Source organism: Chroicocephalus ridibundus, chromosome 2 (assembly GCF_963924245.1).
Source record: "Chroicocephalus ridibundus chromosome 2, bChrRid1.1, whole genome shotgun sequence".
Classification (NCBI taxonomy): domain Eukaryota; kingdom Metazoa; phylum Chordata; class Aves; order Charadriiformes; family Laridae; genus Chroicocephalus; species Chroicocephalus ridibundus.
Window position 1 is genome coordinate 79,047,972 of NC_086285.1, and position 16,434 is coordinate 79,064,405.

The window sequence follows — 16,434 nt, forward strand, 5'->3', positions numbered from 1 at the left end:
AGAAGCTTTCAAAAAAGACAGTTCCTTAACAACTTTGCTTTTGCAAGAGATCCTGGAAATATTTTGAGTACTGAAATTAACATCTGTTTTGCTGACTAAAAAAAAATAAATAAATCAGGCTTACCAATTTTAGAGCATCAAATTATTCTAAAGGAAGCTAAATGAAGTGCTCTACAACTCTTCTAGAAAAATTAAATATTTCAGCTTAAAGACCTGATGAGAGACTTCTTGAGCTCTCAATTATCTGTCTCTGAACGAAGTCATGCTGAAATTCAAGTTCACACAAACGATTGACCAATAAGTCAAATCTTGCCAGCAAGCCTCAAAGCTTGATGAAAGATTGTGCTTGCAAGAGCTTTGTGTCAGCTGAATGACTATGGTACCAACATTTGACCAATGAGATGTACTAAATGCAATCACCCCAGGACTTCAAAAAGTTTCAAACACATCCAGAGAGCCTGTTGCATCCAGTGATAACAAGAAAACATGCAAACCCAGCTTTTTTTTTTTTTTCCCCTCCCACTCCTTTTTCTGGTATGCACATACAAGAGAAAGAAAATCTGCCAAATGCTTAATCCATGACAGCAACAGTACAATAAAAAAAAAATTATGAAAGGTACCTTTGTCTGCATAGGAGAGGTGAAATGCAAACTTTGTGACAAGCCAAGATGTGTGCAAGCTGGTTAATCTAGTCAAGAACGTAAGATCAGTAAATTTTTCTCAATAGGGCTTGATCTTTAAATAGATTGAAATTAAAAAAAAAAAAAAGATCAAACAAACAACCTTAGTTAGGGAGGCAATCAGTTATCACCTGTACTTTTGTGTTCAGTTATTCAGGAACAGAGGTCTCTAACTGGAAGCACAGGAAAGAATTCCAACAAATAAATGGAGAGATGAGGAACAAAAAAACCACACCTCTACCAAATTATTATAGCCATTCTATTGTGGAAAGGGTTATATTTCATTTTAGTTGCAGTTAGCAGTTCCCAATTTCATTGTGGACTAGGAGAGAGCATGTGCTTTTGCCACAATGCAACCACAATGATATCTCTCTACCCCAAATGGAATGGAGACAAATAGTAAAAATAATCAGTTTACAACACTGAAAAACCAACACCAATAAGCAGATTAATCACCAAAGAAGGAGAAAGGATGGAATAAGCAAGCCAAGACTAACCACGTGCAAGAGCATGGAAAACACAGACTGGCTGAGAATAGACTTTTCACTAAGCTATGAGGCAGTATTACAACAGAAGTAATGAAATCCAACCCTAGAACCAGCATTAGCTTCACTAAAACCCAGAAAATACTATATTGCAGGGAGATTAATTTCACCAGCCCTTTCCTTCCTTTATCACACATTTTGGAACCATCTTTAGTGACAGAGAAAGCAAACATTCTCACATATACACCCACAACAGTTCAAAACCATCAAATAATACCATAATACTGTGATTGTTGCTTTGCTGGGCCACAAAAAAGATGATTTTGCCAGGGAAAACTATGCAGCAAAAAGTAAGGAATCAGATACCCTTTATTTTAAGGAAAAGGTAAACGAAAATCATGTGCTAAGCATATAATTAATCCAAGAGAAGGGGTGGAAAGTAACACTACCAAAGTATATTTTTGGGTTTTGTTTTGCCCTCCTCACTTTTTCAACAGAGAAAGTAAAATGCAAGGTTTTTATTGCTGAAGTATAACTGCCAAAATATAAGGGCCTTTGGTGGGGGCAGGGGAGAAGAGAACAAACAAGATACTCTTATTCCTTTATGCAGTACATTGCATCATAAATTATTCCCTAATTCCTTACAGTTTTGGCTCACACAGGTCACTGCTTATCTGAGTTGGCGGGAAACATGCAAAGCAGCTATACCCTGAGGAGAAGAGGGAATCCACCAGTGGACATTAGATGATAAATAGTACAATAAGCTGGCATGATTACAGGCCATGCTGCACATTCCTCTCCGGCGTTATGATTTGTTATCTAGGGCCAGAGTGGAAAACATACACAGAAAAGGACAGAAGCAGAGGAAGCTGGAGCTGCAGCATCCAAGGGACTCCATCAGCCCGCAGCCGGTCACCGAGTCACTCACCTCGTAGCCTTTTTCCAGCAGGAACTCAGCCAAGTACGATCCATCCTGGGAAGAGTAAGATATAGGAAAGTATTAGAAACACAGTGAATGGGTCTGGGAGGTTTGGACTGGTTAATGTCTCAAAAAAAGGGAAGAAAAAAATTGCAATGAGTTGACCGGGTAACAAGCACATACTTTGATTTCTGCAGATTTATACACTGACCTAAAAATACTATAGACACTTTTCGGTTAATTTTAGATTAAGAAGCCGTATATTTTAAGATATCTTGCTTACAAATGCTGGTTGAGAACTCCCGTCTCTTGAACCTCTTCCCAAGTTCCATTATAAAGTGCCTGGGGACATCTTTCCAAAATATCCTAACCACAGTTATTGAATTTGAACTATTTTAGAGATAGGGAAGGAAAAACATTTAGAAAAATTGGTGCAAGCTTGGCATACTCTGCAAACCGATGTGCCTCTGTAGCACTGTGTCACGCTCACATCTCCCTTGCACACGAGCTCTTTCAGGCAGCAATAATTCTGCCTGCCTGACCAATTGAGTTTTCAAAAACTTCCGTAGCACACCCTATATTTATACTACAGAATACAAGCCATTTTCACATTTTATATATCATTGAGAGTTGAGAGTTTGGGTTGTTTTGGTTTGGGGTTTCCCTCCCCCCCCTTTCCTTTTAAATCCTTGTCAAACTTAAGTTATTAAACACCCCAAAAGCAAATACTTCAAAACACATGCTAGAGCATGTTTTCCTGAAATAAGATGATTTTCCTGGCATCACTATTGCCAGGATTATCAAATACACTGTCATATTATCCTTATAAATGTGTACACACCATCACAAACCCAGCAGTTTACCCCTCCAGAAGAGGGCTCACCAACCAATGGAGTGAACATCACCCATGCCCGAAGAGCCTGCACCTTTTCACTGACTTTTTGAACTCGTTGTTCCTTTAATATGTGAGATTATTCCAAAGTCAATTGACTTGCTACAGAAAAACCATAAAAACACGAGATGCCACCTATGCTTACACTGTTATGTGGATCTGCTCTGATGTGATCATGGCCAGACACGTTTAAGTTCAAAACTAAACAGACCTCTCTGCTCCCCTTTTTAAAAGCATGTTAGTCTAGAGAAAAACCTCTCTCACCTCAGATTAAATGAGTTTTTCTTGTCTCGTAGGCAGCCTAAGGAGAATAACACACTGAAGTAAGAAATTTGAGATGCACTAGAGGTCCTAGAGCAGCAGGACTGCCAGAGGAGACTGCTTACTACACTGATGGCAAAATCATGCCTAAGTCTATGCAAAATGGCACAGTGCAGTGTATAAGGGGCATGTCGCTCTATGTTTAAAACTGCACCATTAGAAAAAATGAGTGACTTTATGGTATAAAAGTCTCATTAAGTCTTACACAGTCTAGAAGAGCTTGAAACCAAGAAAGTCTCAGCTTACATACCTCTCCCACTACATGTGGGTGTTCACAGAACTTTACAGTGCTATAACCCAAAAACCATCAGTCTGTGGCACCAGTTGATCTGGAAAATGAGAAACTACATGTACCATGGCATCACTGGAACGGTTATGTATTTCTGCACATCAAATGAAGAGAACAAAACCCTATAGAAAGAAGAAATTCAGGGAACATGCAATGGAAACTCTGGAGAAACATAGAGGCAAAGCTGGGGGATGACAACTACCTTTAATGTATTTGTCATCTTTTTCATTAGTAATTCCTCTAGGATTTAGCAGAGGTGGATCAGAGGGAAGAAGTCTTCCCAATTCTCCTTGGTTGCTCAGTTCACTAAAATAAATAAATCTATAAAATAAAAAGGAAGTGAAAGTGGGAGACCCAGAGAGTGCAAAGGAGATGAAAAAAAGAAAGGCTATGATTACTTAGGAAGTTGATGGGAAACAGACTTGACTAGGATTGAACCCTGTCAATAAGGTCTTGTTCTTCTCACCCAGGCCATTGCTCAAACTTTCCAGTTGCCCTGGAACATTTTGAACCAGCAGTGGCACTCGCTTCCTCTGCGCTTCCTTTCCAGGTCTATCAAGTGATAGGGCAGGGCTTTACAATGAGTGGGAAACAGGCAGCAAGTGTGAAAGCTACTGGTTTCTGGCTCTAGCACAGCACAGCTGATTTACTGTCTGGTAATCGCACACAATGCGGATCCATGCTGTCCTGCACTGCGATATCGTATCACACACGGCCCCCAGGTTTTGCATTGCCCTTCCTTTTCTTTTCAGTATAGCAGCTGCCAGTGTGAATGACAATCAGAACAGCGATCAAAGTGTCGAAGAGTTTGCAGCTTGTAAGGACAGTACGGTTTCCACCCTAATGAGGTCAAGGAGTAAATAATATTAAGTAAGCTCTATTAAGTGATTTAAACCTTTATCTATAGGAGACTGCATTATGCATATAAATCCTATTATCAAAGCTATTGATTTCCATTTATACTACAAATCGAGCTTTCAAGATTCAGGAATCACTAAACCAGGAAAGGAATATTAGAGGAACTAGGTGTTTAGCAACAAATCTCAGTTTTTGTTAGGGTTAGCAGATTTCGCTTTACTTGAGCCACATGCTGCCAACCATATCTGCTCCTGGTCCGCATCTGAGTAAGAATGGACCATCATGCATGACTTGGTCTGATCCATGAAGTTGGGGATTAGGGCGGGGGGGGGGGGGGGGTCTTCCCTTTTGTAAGAGGTGCTTATAGTCACCTTGACCTTATTTCACTGAGTGTTTTATCCAAAGACTATCAGTCTAAATCATGTCCGCCTTAATATTGAAAAAAACAATACCAGCTTAGGTGGTGGTGAGCACATGCAGCCAGCAAGGCATTAGTGTGCCCAGAGCCCAATCTGATCATGGCTATAGGTACCCTAGTCCCCAAAGCCAACCACAAAAACAAAGTGAAAAAACACAGTCTGTGCAGATTAGAGTGCTTGGTTACTGTGAATGAACCCCCACTGGACAATACAGTATTCTATTTTAGAAGTGTTGTCACATTTGAGAGCTTACTTTTGCTAATGTAAAGTACTCGGCAATTGCTTCAGTTTATAACAAATCCACAAAACCTCAGAAGACAGAAGTAGGTCCCTTTGTCTGTGGACAAAACACCAGTCTTAAAAGAAAATAACCAACAAACTGTCTTTAAGCAGGATTGCAGTGAGACCCGGCTCGTAACAGATATGTCAGACCAGCTTGAACGGTCAAAACAGTTTAAACAAGACTGATTAAATAAACTACCTCAATTAAAACAGTTCCCCATCAGCACACTCTGACATATCAGACTTGAAGAATCACTATGCTGTCTTTAGCCAAATAGTAGTTTGAAAGCACATGCAAAGAATGATACTTCAGCTGGCTTCCAAAACACAGCAGCAGGTTTCCAACTGCAGCTGCCTTACAACATGCCTTTAAAGCTCCCAGACAAAAGAAAACAGTCACATAAACTAGAGTGAGACAACTTTAGGATGCAATATTTTATATTTAATATAGTAGTTAATGTCAAGAACTTCAATAAGCTCTGACACACTATCAAAGAAAACCTCTTCCGAGTGAAGAAATTGAAACATAAACAAGAGTCAGACAGTGCTTTGCCACAAACATCTAGAAGAAAAAAAAGCATCAAGTTTGACTTGATCCGTGAGCAAGATGTTTCATTTACACAGAAAACTCAAAACAAGTGGAATAAGTAGCCATTTAACAATCCAAATCTCCTTTATTTTGCAGTGTTTTACACAGGGAAATTCCTTCTGCAATGGAGTAGTTTTGAATTTTATCGTCACATTCACAGAAGGATGTAAAAGCAAACCCAAATGCAAGACATCTTCGTCCTCTTCCTTTGATATGGCCAGTTCCAACATCCTTCCGCACAGCTCCTGGATTCAAGAGCTAGATTACATCCTACCTGAGCGTTTGTAATTTAGGGAAAGGGACTCCCTCTTCCCCACAGCTCCTCTCTGCTAATAAAGGGTAGTGGAAGAAAGTACTAGACAAATGAAGAAACACGGGAAAACAGACCAAGAGGAGGAGGAATAAGGTTCTTTATATTACTATTCATAGAATTCCAGAAGTACACGGAGTGCTTTTTCAGAAGGAGGGAAAAGGAATTAACAGCCTAACACAAGTGATGCAAGTGTATTATGACCCTAACAGAGGGAAAAGGGCTCCCATTGCAGGGGGGTAGTATAAACATCAGAGAAGAAACATCCCCAACAGGATTCTGGTAAAAACGACATTCCCTACAAACATGCAACATTAGGAAATCCCAAAGCCATGCAAAGGATTGTGAGAAATCCTGCTGCAAGATCCCTAAAGAAACTGTCAACCAGCTCTCTCCTTTCTGAAACAAGGGAGCTGCTAAGATCAGACTCCCAGACCTGACTCCCAGCCACAAGAGACATGGTCACTTGAAAAGCGACATTTCATCGGATAACGCAGCAGGGAAGAGAGTCTGACTACTGTGCCATCTCCCTCACTCATGCCTGCCCATGGGCAAATGGATTAGCAATAAAGCCTGGGAACATAAAAATGCAACACACCTACTGTCAGATGCACTGTTTGAGGGAGGGTTTTTTTTATATTTCTAAGGTGGGCGTGTATGGTGAAATATCTGTCCATTTGCTACATGCTTATAGTTTTGCTCTGTACTTCCATGTGTCACAAATACCAAATTTTCAGACTTTATTATTCCTTTGGAAAGAAGTGCCATAATTTTCCACATATTGCATGGAATACCAAAGTTGGCTATACTTATAAAATTCAAAATTGAGTAAGGATAGTGCCATGCCCTTAGGAATAACACTACAAAGGTAAGTTCTTGGCAGTTCAACTATAGATGGTGTCAATTATCAAGGTCGTTCATAGCAGTTACAAATTCCTTTCGAACTACAAACTATAGCTGTGCTCTGATGAAGTGAAATTTTGACAGGTTCAATGAATATGCTTGGGGGACAGTACATGGAGAAGAGGCACATGTTCAGCCATAGGACATGGTACATGGTTTTATTTCTTAAAGGGATCTTTCTGCAGTAACGTCACCAACAGTGCACTGTCACCATTTTCATTTAGCCTTCTTTAAAGAAATGCTCTATACTTCCATTAAAATATGCAGAACCAGTGCCAGTAGCAGCCTTGCACAATAAATTGTTGCTTTGTCAAATTTTAAACTTCTGCATAGCTATAAGCTAATGCTATTTCAGTTACTTAATATGCTGGAATATGGTGGCAGACCCTTTGGAGCAGGGAACACACCACTCTAAAGTGACATCTATATGATCTAAATAAAATCCACAATAACAACTATTCATTTGTTTGTAGCACTCCAAAACAGCCTTCCTTCCAAAAAAAAAAAAAAACCCCAAACAATCCACAACAACAAAAAAAGAAAAAGGGTAATACAGTGTAATGTTATTTTTGCTGAAAAATGTTTACTTCTAATCATTTCCAATTATTTATGGAGGAAATCAGTAAATTTTTGTGGCCACTATGAACAGAACACTGCTGCACTTTGTCTCAAGTCTTCAAGGCAATACTCGAAGTAAAGCATTAAAGTGTTCATAAAAAAAAAAATTCTCCATACTGAAAAAAAAAAGGGAAGAATTATGAACTCTGAAGTTTTTAACTGATTTATTAAAGCTGCCACCCCTGCAGTAGTTAGTTTGCTATTTTGATTTGTATGCTGGCCAAGTGAGAATAGGAAAACAAGTGTCCTTTTGTTCCTGTGGTCAAAAAAAGAAAGTCAAAAGGCAATAAATGTTAAAAAAAATTCTTTGTTTTAAAACATTCCCCACTTAATTGACGGGTTTTTGTAATGCATTAACTGCAGTGAAACGAAAAAATTAAGCAGGAGGAAAAGTTATCATTAGCAACAACAACAAAAACGTTCTAATTACATTACTCTGTTCTTTTTCAATTAAGAGTTGTTTAAAAGTAGAAGAAAAGCAAAGTTGCTTTGGAAAAGTGAATCACCCTGTTATTTCCTAGTCTGAGCTCCATCTGACCTCACACACTATTCCACTGGTAAACTATTAAGCTATATTAAGAGCTGCAACTCCAGCTACAGACAACAGCAACAAGTTTTCTTTTTTTTCCCTTCCTTCCTCCCTCCAATTATCTTTATACAAAACAACATTATTCCCATCATCAATATTTATAGCTATTCTACTGTGAACCTCAGCACAGACACTTCGTCTAAAGAACAAACCCCTGCACCACTCTAAAGCCAACAAGAACAGAACAAACCTGTGCAATTCAAATTTGCTCCTTACCATTAGGAGAGGCAACCAGTTACGAGTTTTGACTTAAGTTAAGCCAACAACAGTACGGTATGTCAGTGCAATGCTGCCGATTTTTGATTATTTTTTTTTTAAGTGTCATTATCTAAAAATATAAAATTTTCAGTCTAAAACACGTAAGATATTCTACAATGATCAAACAGCTTGCATCTATCACACAAAATCCCCCAACATCTCAGCTTGAGAAAAACAAGTAACACCATCAAACTGAGTATACTAAGTTTTTTTTCCTGATTACATGAACCTGTCACACTTAATGTGTTATTTCCAAATACACTTACCACAAATTTCCCAGGGACGACAATCAGGTGCTTGATAGCTTTTTAGAAAAAAAATAAATTAAAAGTCATGCCCCTGAATTCTCGGGCTGTTTGCTCAAACATTCATATACTCAAAATAACTATTGGTTTTCAGATGTGTCCGAAGAACTATTTTTATAAAGAGGAAAAGTATCAACAGAGAGCCTTTTAAAGATTTTAAAGATCAAGCTTTTTCTGAATGCATGTTTTAAGCCATAATATATTATGGCTTCATTTTCTTCAAATATCAATCTCTGCAGTATACTAATATAATACAAATCGGTTATGAACTCTGAGTTTGAGAGCAACCTAGTTATATTTTTCTGTCTCACTAGTGAAACCACAGCAATCAGAGGAATGTGTCTATAAACACGGAAATGCAAGTCATATGGACAACAGTCCACAAGAAAATTAAAACCTCTACTTATAGTGTTTGTACTGGGAAATCCATAAGAGTTTTTAAAAACCACAAGATGATTGTTTTGCCCATCCCTATTTCCTCCTGCTTTCAAAAAGCTACTGGTATCAGATGATCTTTCACCTTTCCAAAACAGTAACAGCAGCTCCAGTCAGCAGCAGCTACCAGCATTTTGGACGTGCCCATCCTCAGCACTCAGACTAACCCCTCAGCCCCATTAGGTGACTAACGCTGCTGCAGCCAACTCCAGGAGAGGAAAAAACCCTCAATCCGCAACAAATGCGAACTTACCCCAAACCTAGTGGAAACCCAAACACGAAAACCTAGTTGCGCAGAGTGAAGAAACCAGAAAATCCAGGACTAAGCTACAGGACGCACTCTCAAGAGTCATTTTGACCTCAACATTTGAAACTTCAAATTTGTCACAGTAACAAAACAAACAAACAAAAAAAACACCAACCAAAACCAACAACAACAAAAACAAGTCCTAAAGCCCAGAAATGGTTTTGGAAGAAATACAGTGTCTGTTATATCGAAGAGAGATGAGTAGTTTTGTGAGCTGACACCAGGAGGAAGAGATGAAATCTCAGCATGCCATCTTTACCTTTAACATCCTACAGAGGAAAAACCAAAACAAAAGCAGTAACATGACTATTACTGTAACTGTGGAGGCCACCTGAGCTTATGACTTATGGCTCAACACACATCCTGCCAGAAATAATGGACCCATCTCACTCTCAGACAGAGCTATGTGTATTTTTTTGCTGCGGCAGCCTCCCGCTGCTGCTGAGGTTAAAGCTGCTTCACCATGCTAGCACCAGCCTCCCACACTGCTGCTCATCTCTGGAGTCTGTTACTTTAAGTTTAGCCCAAGACATCGTTTCCTAACAAAGTGCAAGGTCATTTATTTGAGAGAAATCAAAATAAACATCGCACTTGCTATCTTCTTTGCATGAAACCTAAGCCTAATGAAGGAGAGGTAAATGAGCGTAGCCAGGGACAAAGGTTTTTAATTCATTCTTCTGGACTCAGCTTTACATATGGACATAGCAATTTAGTCTGAACTATGATTTATTTACAGAGAAACACAAAACCAGAAAGCAAGCATGCTCCAGTTGGAGTAGAGAAGTAATGCACAGTAAGACAACTTATATTTTCTTAAATGCTTGCTCAGTTAGACATTCAAAAATGCTTGATTGGTATTTCAGAGCTTTAAAAGCTCTCAGTCTTGCAATATTTGCTTGGGTGAAAGAAAAGCAGCAATGCTGCAATGATATGGTCTGCAAGTCATGGGAGCAACCACTCTGTTTCCCGGACATTTGAAGTTCTAGGACAAGACAGCTTGTGTTGCAACTGATCATTTCTCTCTCAGGTATTGCCTCTCCCAGTCAGCGTGGTGGGAGCCCAGTTTTTACTGGTCTGATATCTACTAAAGCACAAATAGATTTTTCAGGAACTCTGCTTGTTTACATAATTCCTGCCTTTTCATTTCAAGGTTCTCACACTTCCCAGTTTTCAACAGCAGACGTCTTTAAAAGGTGGCCCCCAACGCTATCCACATAGTTGTGAATATTCAGAGTGGCCAAGAGACCAGCAAGCCAAAGTGTGATCCATCATCATATCAGAGCTCCAGACAGCTCAGATTTCTCTTTACACCAGGAAAGGACACAATAAGAATGAAATAAAATCATAAAAAACCCCACACCACCAAACCAAAACAACAATAAAAAAAACACAGAAAAAAACCCACAACAAACCCCTATCACAGCAATAAACTTCCTGATACTTTTGCAATGGAACAGAAAAGGAAATATCCAATTGAAATTTCAAAACAAACAAACAAGAAAACCCCCACAGAAATCCCAAAGCTAAACTCTTGTGAAAGAATATCAACATTTGTACCAAAATGTTACAGGTTAAATGACTCTTTACTGGGCTATTTGTATCCTCTTTTCTTCATGAGAAACCAAAGAAACTGTAACAGGGAGAAATGTAACAGGAGAGCTGTCAGGAGTTATTCCCCAAGGTTCACTCTATACACACGCTCCTCTTCCCCGTAACGGGGGAAGCATTTTGAGGCCTAAATACATAAAACTATGCTTCAATTCATTAAAAAAAAAAAACCAACAACAAAACAAACAAAAAAAAAACATGAAAAAAAACACCAAACAAAAAAAACCCCCACACACCAAAACCACAACAAACAAACAAAAATTACAGGAATCTTAAGATGGCAAGTTCTTCCTATGCCTTCCAAAACACTGTCCTCAGAAAAAAAAATAAAAATAGAAAAATAATTAGCAAAGTCCAAGGCACATAGTCTACAAAGATTTGAATACAATGCTTTTAACCAGTTTTTCCAAAGATAACACTCACCATAAAAATGTGTGGCAAAAGTTGGAATTATTATGCCCAGAAGTAGCTTCACATTTTGTCAGATATTTTTAGGGAAGAGTAAGTATGCTTTAAATTTTTTTTTATTTTTTTTTTTTAGTCTAGGAGTTGTTTTTTTTGTTTTGTTTTTTGGTTTTTTGTTGTTTTTTTTTTTTTTAAAATATATAGTATGTTCTGTCGTACAATTGTAACTAAGTTAAATACATGGACTGTGTGGTAAAACCCAATTGAATGAACAGAACTACCAATACACACGGTGCCTACCTTCCTCTGTAAGCAATGACAACTGCTAGTGAAGATGCTTGACTACATAATAAATGCACTCATGTTTGAAACATTTATTAAGTATAGAATCATTGAAATTGGACGTTAGACCTGATACCTCTGTTCCATGTGGCCGCTTTTTCTAATCAAGCGCTGCGATGCCACATGGACTGAGCTTCCTGGTGGTAAGAAGCCAAGCAGGATAAGAATTATCTACACGATAGACTGCAAAAGGACTGCAAAAGGATGCAATGTTTTTCCAGAGAAGGTTGCAGAAGGTCATCCTTATATTTGCAGATACCATACAATGCCTTGTGTACCCAACTTCACAGCTTTCCCTTGTCAGCTTCAAAAGGGGAAAAAAACCACCCAGTTTCATTAATTGCCAAGGTTCCTCTCTGAGAGGAACTAGAAAGGGAAAGCGAGCAATCACATTTGCTTATCCTATCTGTCAGGAACAGGATTTGGAATAGACAACTACTACAAAACCACCAGTAAAATACCTATTTCTTCAATTCATAAAGTACTAAAAATCACCTGCAATTTGAGTTAGCAATAACCCCTCGTAGCATCTTCGTGTGCAGTTATCAAAAGAATTGTTTCAGCTGGCTAGCTTTCATGAACAGCCTCCTGATTAAGATTAGGACAGAGCTATATCAAGGTAAAGCAACCGTATAGTTTAAATATTTCCACATCAGTTTTGTTCCAATGAATTATGCAGTTTTGCACAGATCTCTGAGAACAGAGGAATTATTTATAACTTTTACAAAGCAGCCTTTAAGAAGCACCAAAACAAATTACTTCAAAGAGCTTGTCACAAACATTTCTTACTTTAACTTCTTTCATTTGCTGTTCCACAGAACCTGAAACTAGTTAAATTTAACTGACTTTACAAGCTGTGGAGAGACTTAGTACACAGGCCACATTTTAGTCATTTTTGTCTGTATTCATAGTAATTTCCTCTAATCTCAAGGTTTCTTAGCAGTTCGTTTGAATCGCTTTGCACCCTAGGAAGTACAGGAAATACTACGGAAACCTCCCTGTCTCACTTTGCAAACTGTTCTATTGCATTTATTCATGGCTACATTAATAACAGCCTAACAAAGCCAAACAACACAAAATCAAAATTTATATTAAAAAAATAATCTTTAATTTAATTGCCAAGGGATGTGAGGATACACTTTAACTGAACAAACACAGCGGTTTGCAAAAAGGCAAATGTGAAGAAAATAATATCTGGTTTTCCTTACAAACATCACTGGCAGTTAAAAAATGGCAATGTCCTAACTTCTTTAAGAAGAACACTTAAAATTCCCATAGCAGACACCGGAAGAGAACTCTTGGATTTGTTAACATCAAATGTAAACATAACAAAGTGCAAGAAGGTCTCGTTTTCAGAAACACGGGGACTCAAACCGGCCCTGTTCTTTGAACAATACTACACTAAGTCCCCCTAGGAGAAGATTTATCTGATATGTGTACACAAAAGCAGTTCCTAAAATGTAGTGCACGGGTCCTTCTTTTTATACTATTAAGAATTACAGACTACCACCACCATGCAGCTAACTATTTGGAATAGTCTTCATGCTTCATATTTGCAGGTTCACCTGCAACCTAGATTTTGCCTGGGCTAAGGCAACACCTCCAGCAAATAAGGACAACAAGCAGAAGTCAAGAAATTGTACCGTACACCTTATGAGTCTTCTCAAATGCTTATCTGAAATGCACTGAATCACTGCAACATGCTTGAAGTAGACAGAAAAAGAAGTTTCCATAGTGAACTACATCACGCATGGAAAACTAACTTGGGCAGCCTTTGTCATCACATCAACAAAGACCTACTCGGCATCAAACCGTCTTTCTTCTCTCTCTGCCTCACTCCGAGAAAAGGGGCATCATCCATTTTCCTTCCATCCTTCCCCTTGAGGGTTATCCATTATGTCGAAGGCTTGAAGACGCATCATAACAGGACTATGATTTAGGTACCTGATTACATGACCCATACCCTGATCAAATTATTCTACATGGTACCCCTTAGGATAAGCATCCTTATTCTTTAGGGGCTAATTGCATCATTTGGGGCACCTGGAAATAGGCTGTACAATGCCTCAAGAGTATTAGTGAACGTTTCTGTACTAGTGACCATGCTGAAAACCAGTAGGTGTATACAACCAGACAGCCAACATAACAACTCTACTCCATCCTCACAGAAAACCCTACTTAAATGACATCACACCAGCAGGCATTTTGGAGGAAGTTATTAGATTTATAACAACCTGGAAAGAAGTCTACGAAGTGCTTTGAGATATTGATAAAAGCCCACCTTCAAGATCTAAGGCATCACAGATACACCCCTTCCCTCCCCTCTCAGAGGCCAGTCATGCTGCCTGACTCACAGCACCACATCTCATTCATTCAGAGCTGTGATTAGCACCGCAGTCATCTATGCCATCCGCTGTGTACAGCCCATCCACACATGCAGGCAGTCCTCCAGCCACACACACGCTGCTCCCATGGCACAATTCCAAATAAAAACTGTGGCTTCATGTTTGCACATCTTGTTTGTCCATGCCGCTTTGTTTCTCCAAGAACAACTCAGCAAATGAACAGGCTAGAAGGGTGCTAGACGGTGCAAAGCGTCTCCTTTCGGCTGGACACATACACAGCAGTTGGCCACATATGGCAATTCAAGCATTCTTCATATCTGGACAACCTGTGATGGAAATACAAGCTTTTCTGGATCCTTTAGAAAGTTTGCTTGTTTCTAAAGATGACAACAGTTCTAGATCCATAGGGAGAATATTCCGGGTTTTGTTTTGTTTTTCATTCCTAGATATTTCTACTTTACTCAAGACAGTGGTTTACATTAAAGGTTATTCAAACTTGAAAGCAAGTGTTTCCAGGTATTCTCATATACTTCTGTAGGGCAATCTCAACCTGGCAAACTAATTTAGCCATCAAGTGACTAAAGTTTGCATTAGAAGTTAAACAGCAAGAGTCCCAGGGACAGGGTGAAAAACTATAAGGGCAGGCAGGGTGCTCATCCTGCTGAAGTGTAATACAAGAATTTCTCCAAAATTACTGTGATGGGACCAGCAAAGGTTGCGCTTGTTACTCTCCTAGTGACAAGCAGGAAAGGTAAAATTGCCCGTTGCAGTGAAAGTTGTTGTGCAGATCTATTCCAACAGTGAATGCTATGTTTTCCCACAACTATTGTCACATTTTAATTTTGTTCTGCTACTTTCCTTAAAATGAAAGTTCTTCCCCAAAGATGTTGGTGCCAGATATCTGTTCACCCATTCTTAATGTATTTCGTGCTACAAGGATGCCAAGCTATGTTTTCCTCCACATACCCATGCTTACACACATACAGTACACACAAGAAGCTCATGTCTAGTCAGAAAAGCATTTCGTGTTATCTTGCATAAGAACAGTTTTCTTAGTAGTTTATTTACTTAAAAGCAGTAGCACAGCCCTAGCTCTTGAACAGCATCAGGAACCATTTGTGCACAAACACTACATGCATGGGGTCAAATGCACTTCTGATCTATGACAATTCAGTTTTCATTCAAGGACACACAGAAACAAGTGGATGTATTCCTCACCGGATCAACACCATACCTTCATCAGCTTAGTTGTTTTATGCTACATTGATGTGGAATCCTGATGATTGCATAGCTGCTTCCTCCACCCTTTTCATGAAAGCTAGTAATTTGCAAACACTCACTTCATTTATCATAGAATTGCCTAGGTTGGAAGGGACCGTTCAGATCATCTAGTCCAACCATCAACCTAACTCTGACAAAACCCATCACTAAACCATATCTCTAAGCACTATGACTACCCATCTTTTAAATACCTCCAGCAATGGTGCCTCAACCACCTCCACGAGCAGCCTGTTCCAATGCTTATATTTAACTTTTCACATCAAATGGGGAGAAATGAAACTCAGTGGTCCTAATGACATTTTGCGGAAGGTGGTCAGGAACCAAGAAGCAGCACAGGGACTGGCAGTCCCAGACGTCCACCAGAAAAACAAACATAACACCAGTACCTTATGCGCTCTATTTTACAATCTTCTCCATCTCCAAGTATTTATGCTTTCCTAAAGTCTTAGAAGTTAATAACATCTTTGTAAGACAGTTCTTCACTTTGCCTATGTTTATTTATAGCTTGAGGAAAATCCTAACAAAAATGCATCCTACAATGCAACTGGCTAGAGTAGTAGTGCAAGATACTAAAAGAAATTATTTCTTCCCTTTTTAATGCATAGCAAGGCTGAGCAAAACAAGTTACTTTTTCTGATGCCATGCAGTTAAAGGGCAAACTGTGAAGTCATTTCCACAATTTTTGTGTCATTCTCCCAACAAGAACTAAGCCTCTAAAAACGATGTTGTAACGAGAGGTAAAATTTAGTTGCACTGTCCCTCCTAGCTTAAAACATGCAAAGAACAGTCCTATGGGGCCTCAACTTTTGCCTCTGGCATGATTTGTGTTTGATCTCACTCAAGCAACTTAAATTTGGTTTTAAGCCTTTTTTTGCCATAAGCATGAAATCAATGATTATGCATAACATTGCCTATAAAACACCCTCAAATACTATCGCAATGTATGCAAACCTGTTTTCAGCACTGTATCAGGAACGAAAACTGATTAGAACAG

At 38.9% G+C, this 16,434-nt stretch overlaps 1 protein-coding gene across 1 annotated transcript in view; it reads right to left on the bottom strand.

The window, feature by feature from the left end:
• Positions 1–16,434, bottom strand: part of GMDS (GDP-mannose 4,6-dehydratase) — a 427,838-nt gene that overhangs the window by 357,049 nt on the left and 54,355 nt on the right. Inside the window, exon 2 of the mRNA XM_063326011.1 lies at positions 2,094–2,138. Within this exon, the coding sequence (XP_063182081.1) occupies positions 2,094–2,138 (45 nt within the window). The remainder of the gene's footprint in view (positions 1–2,093; positions 2,139–16,434) is intronic.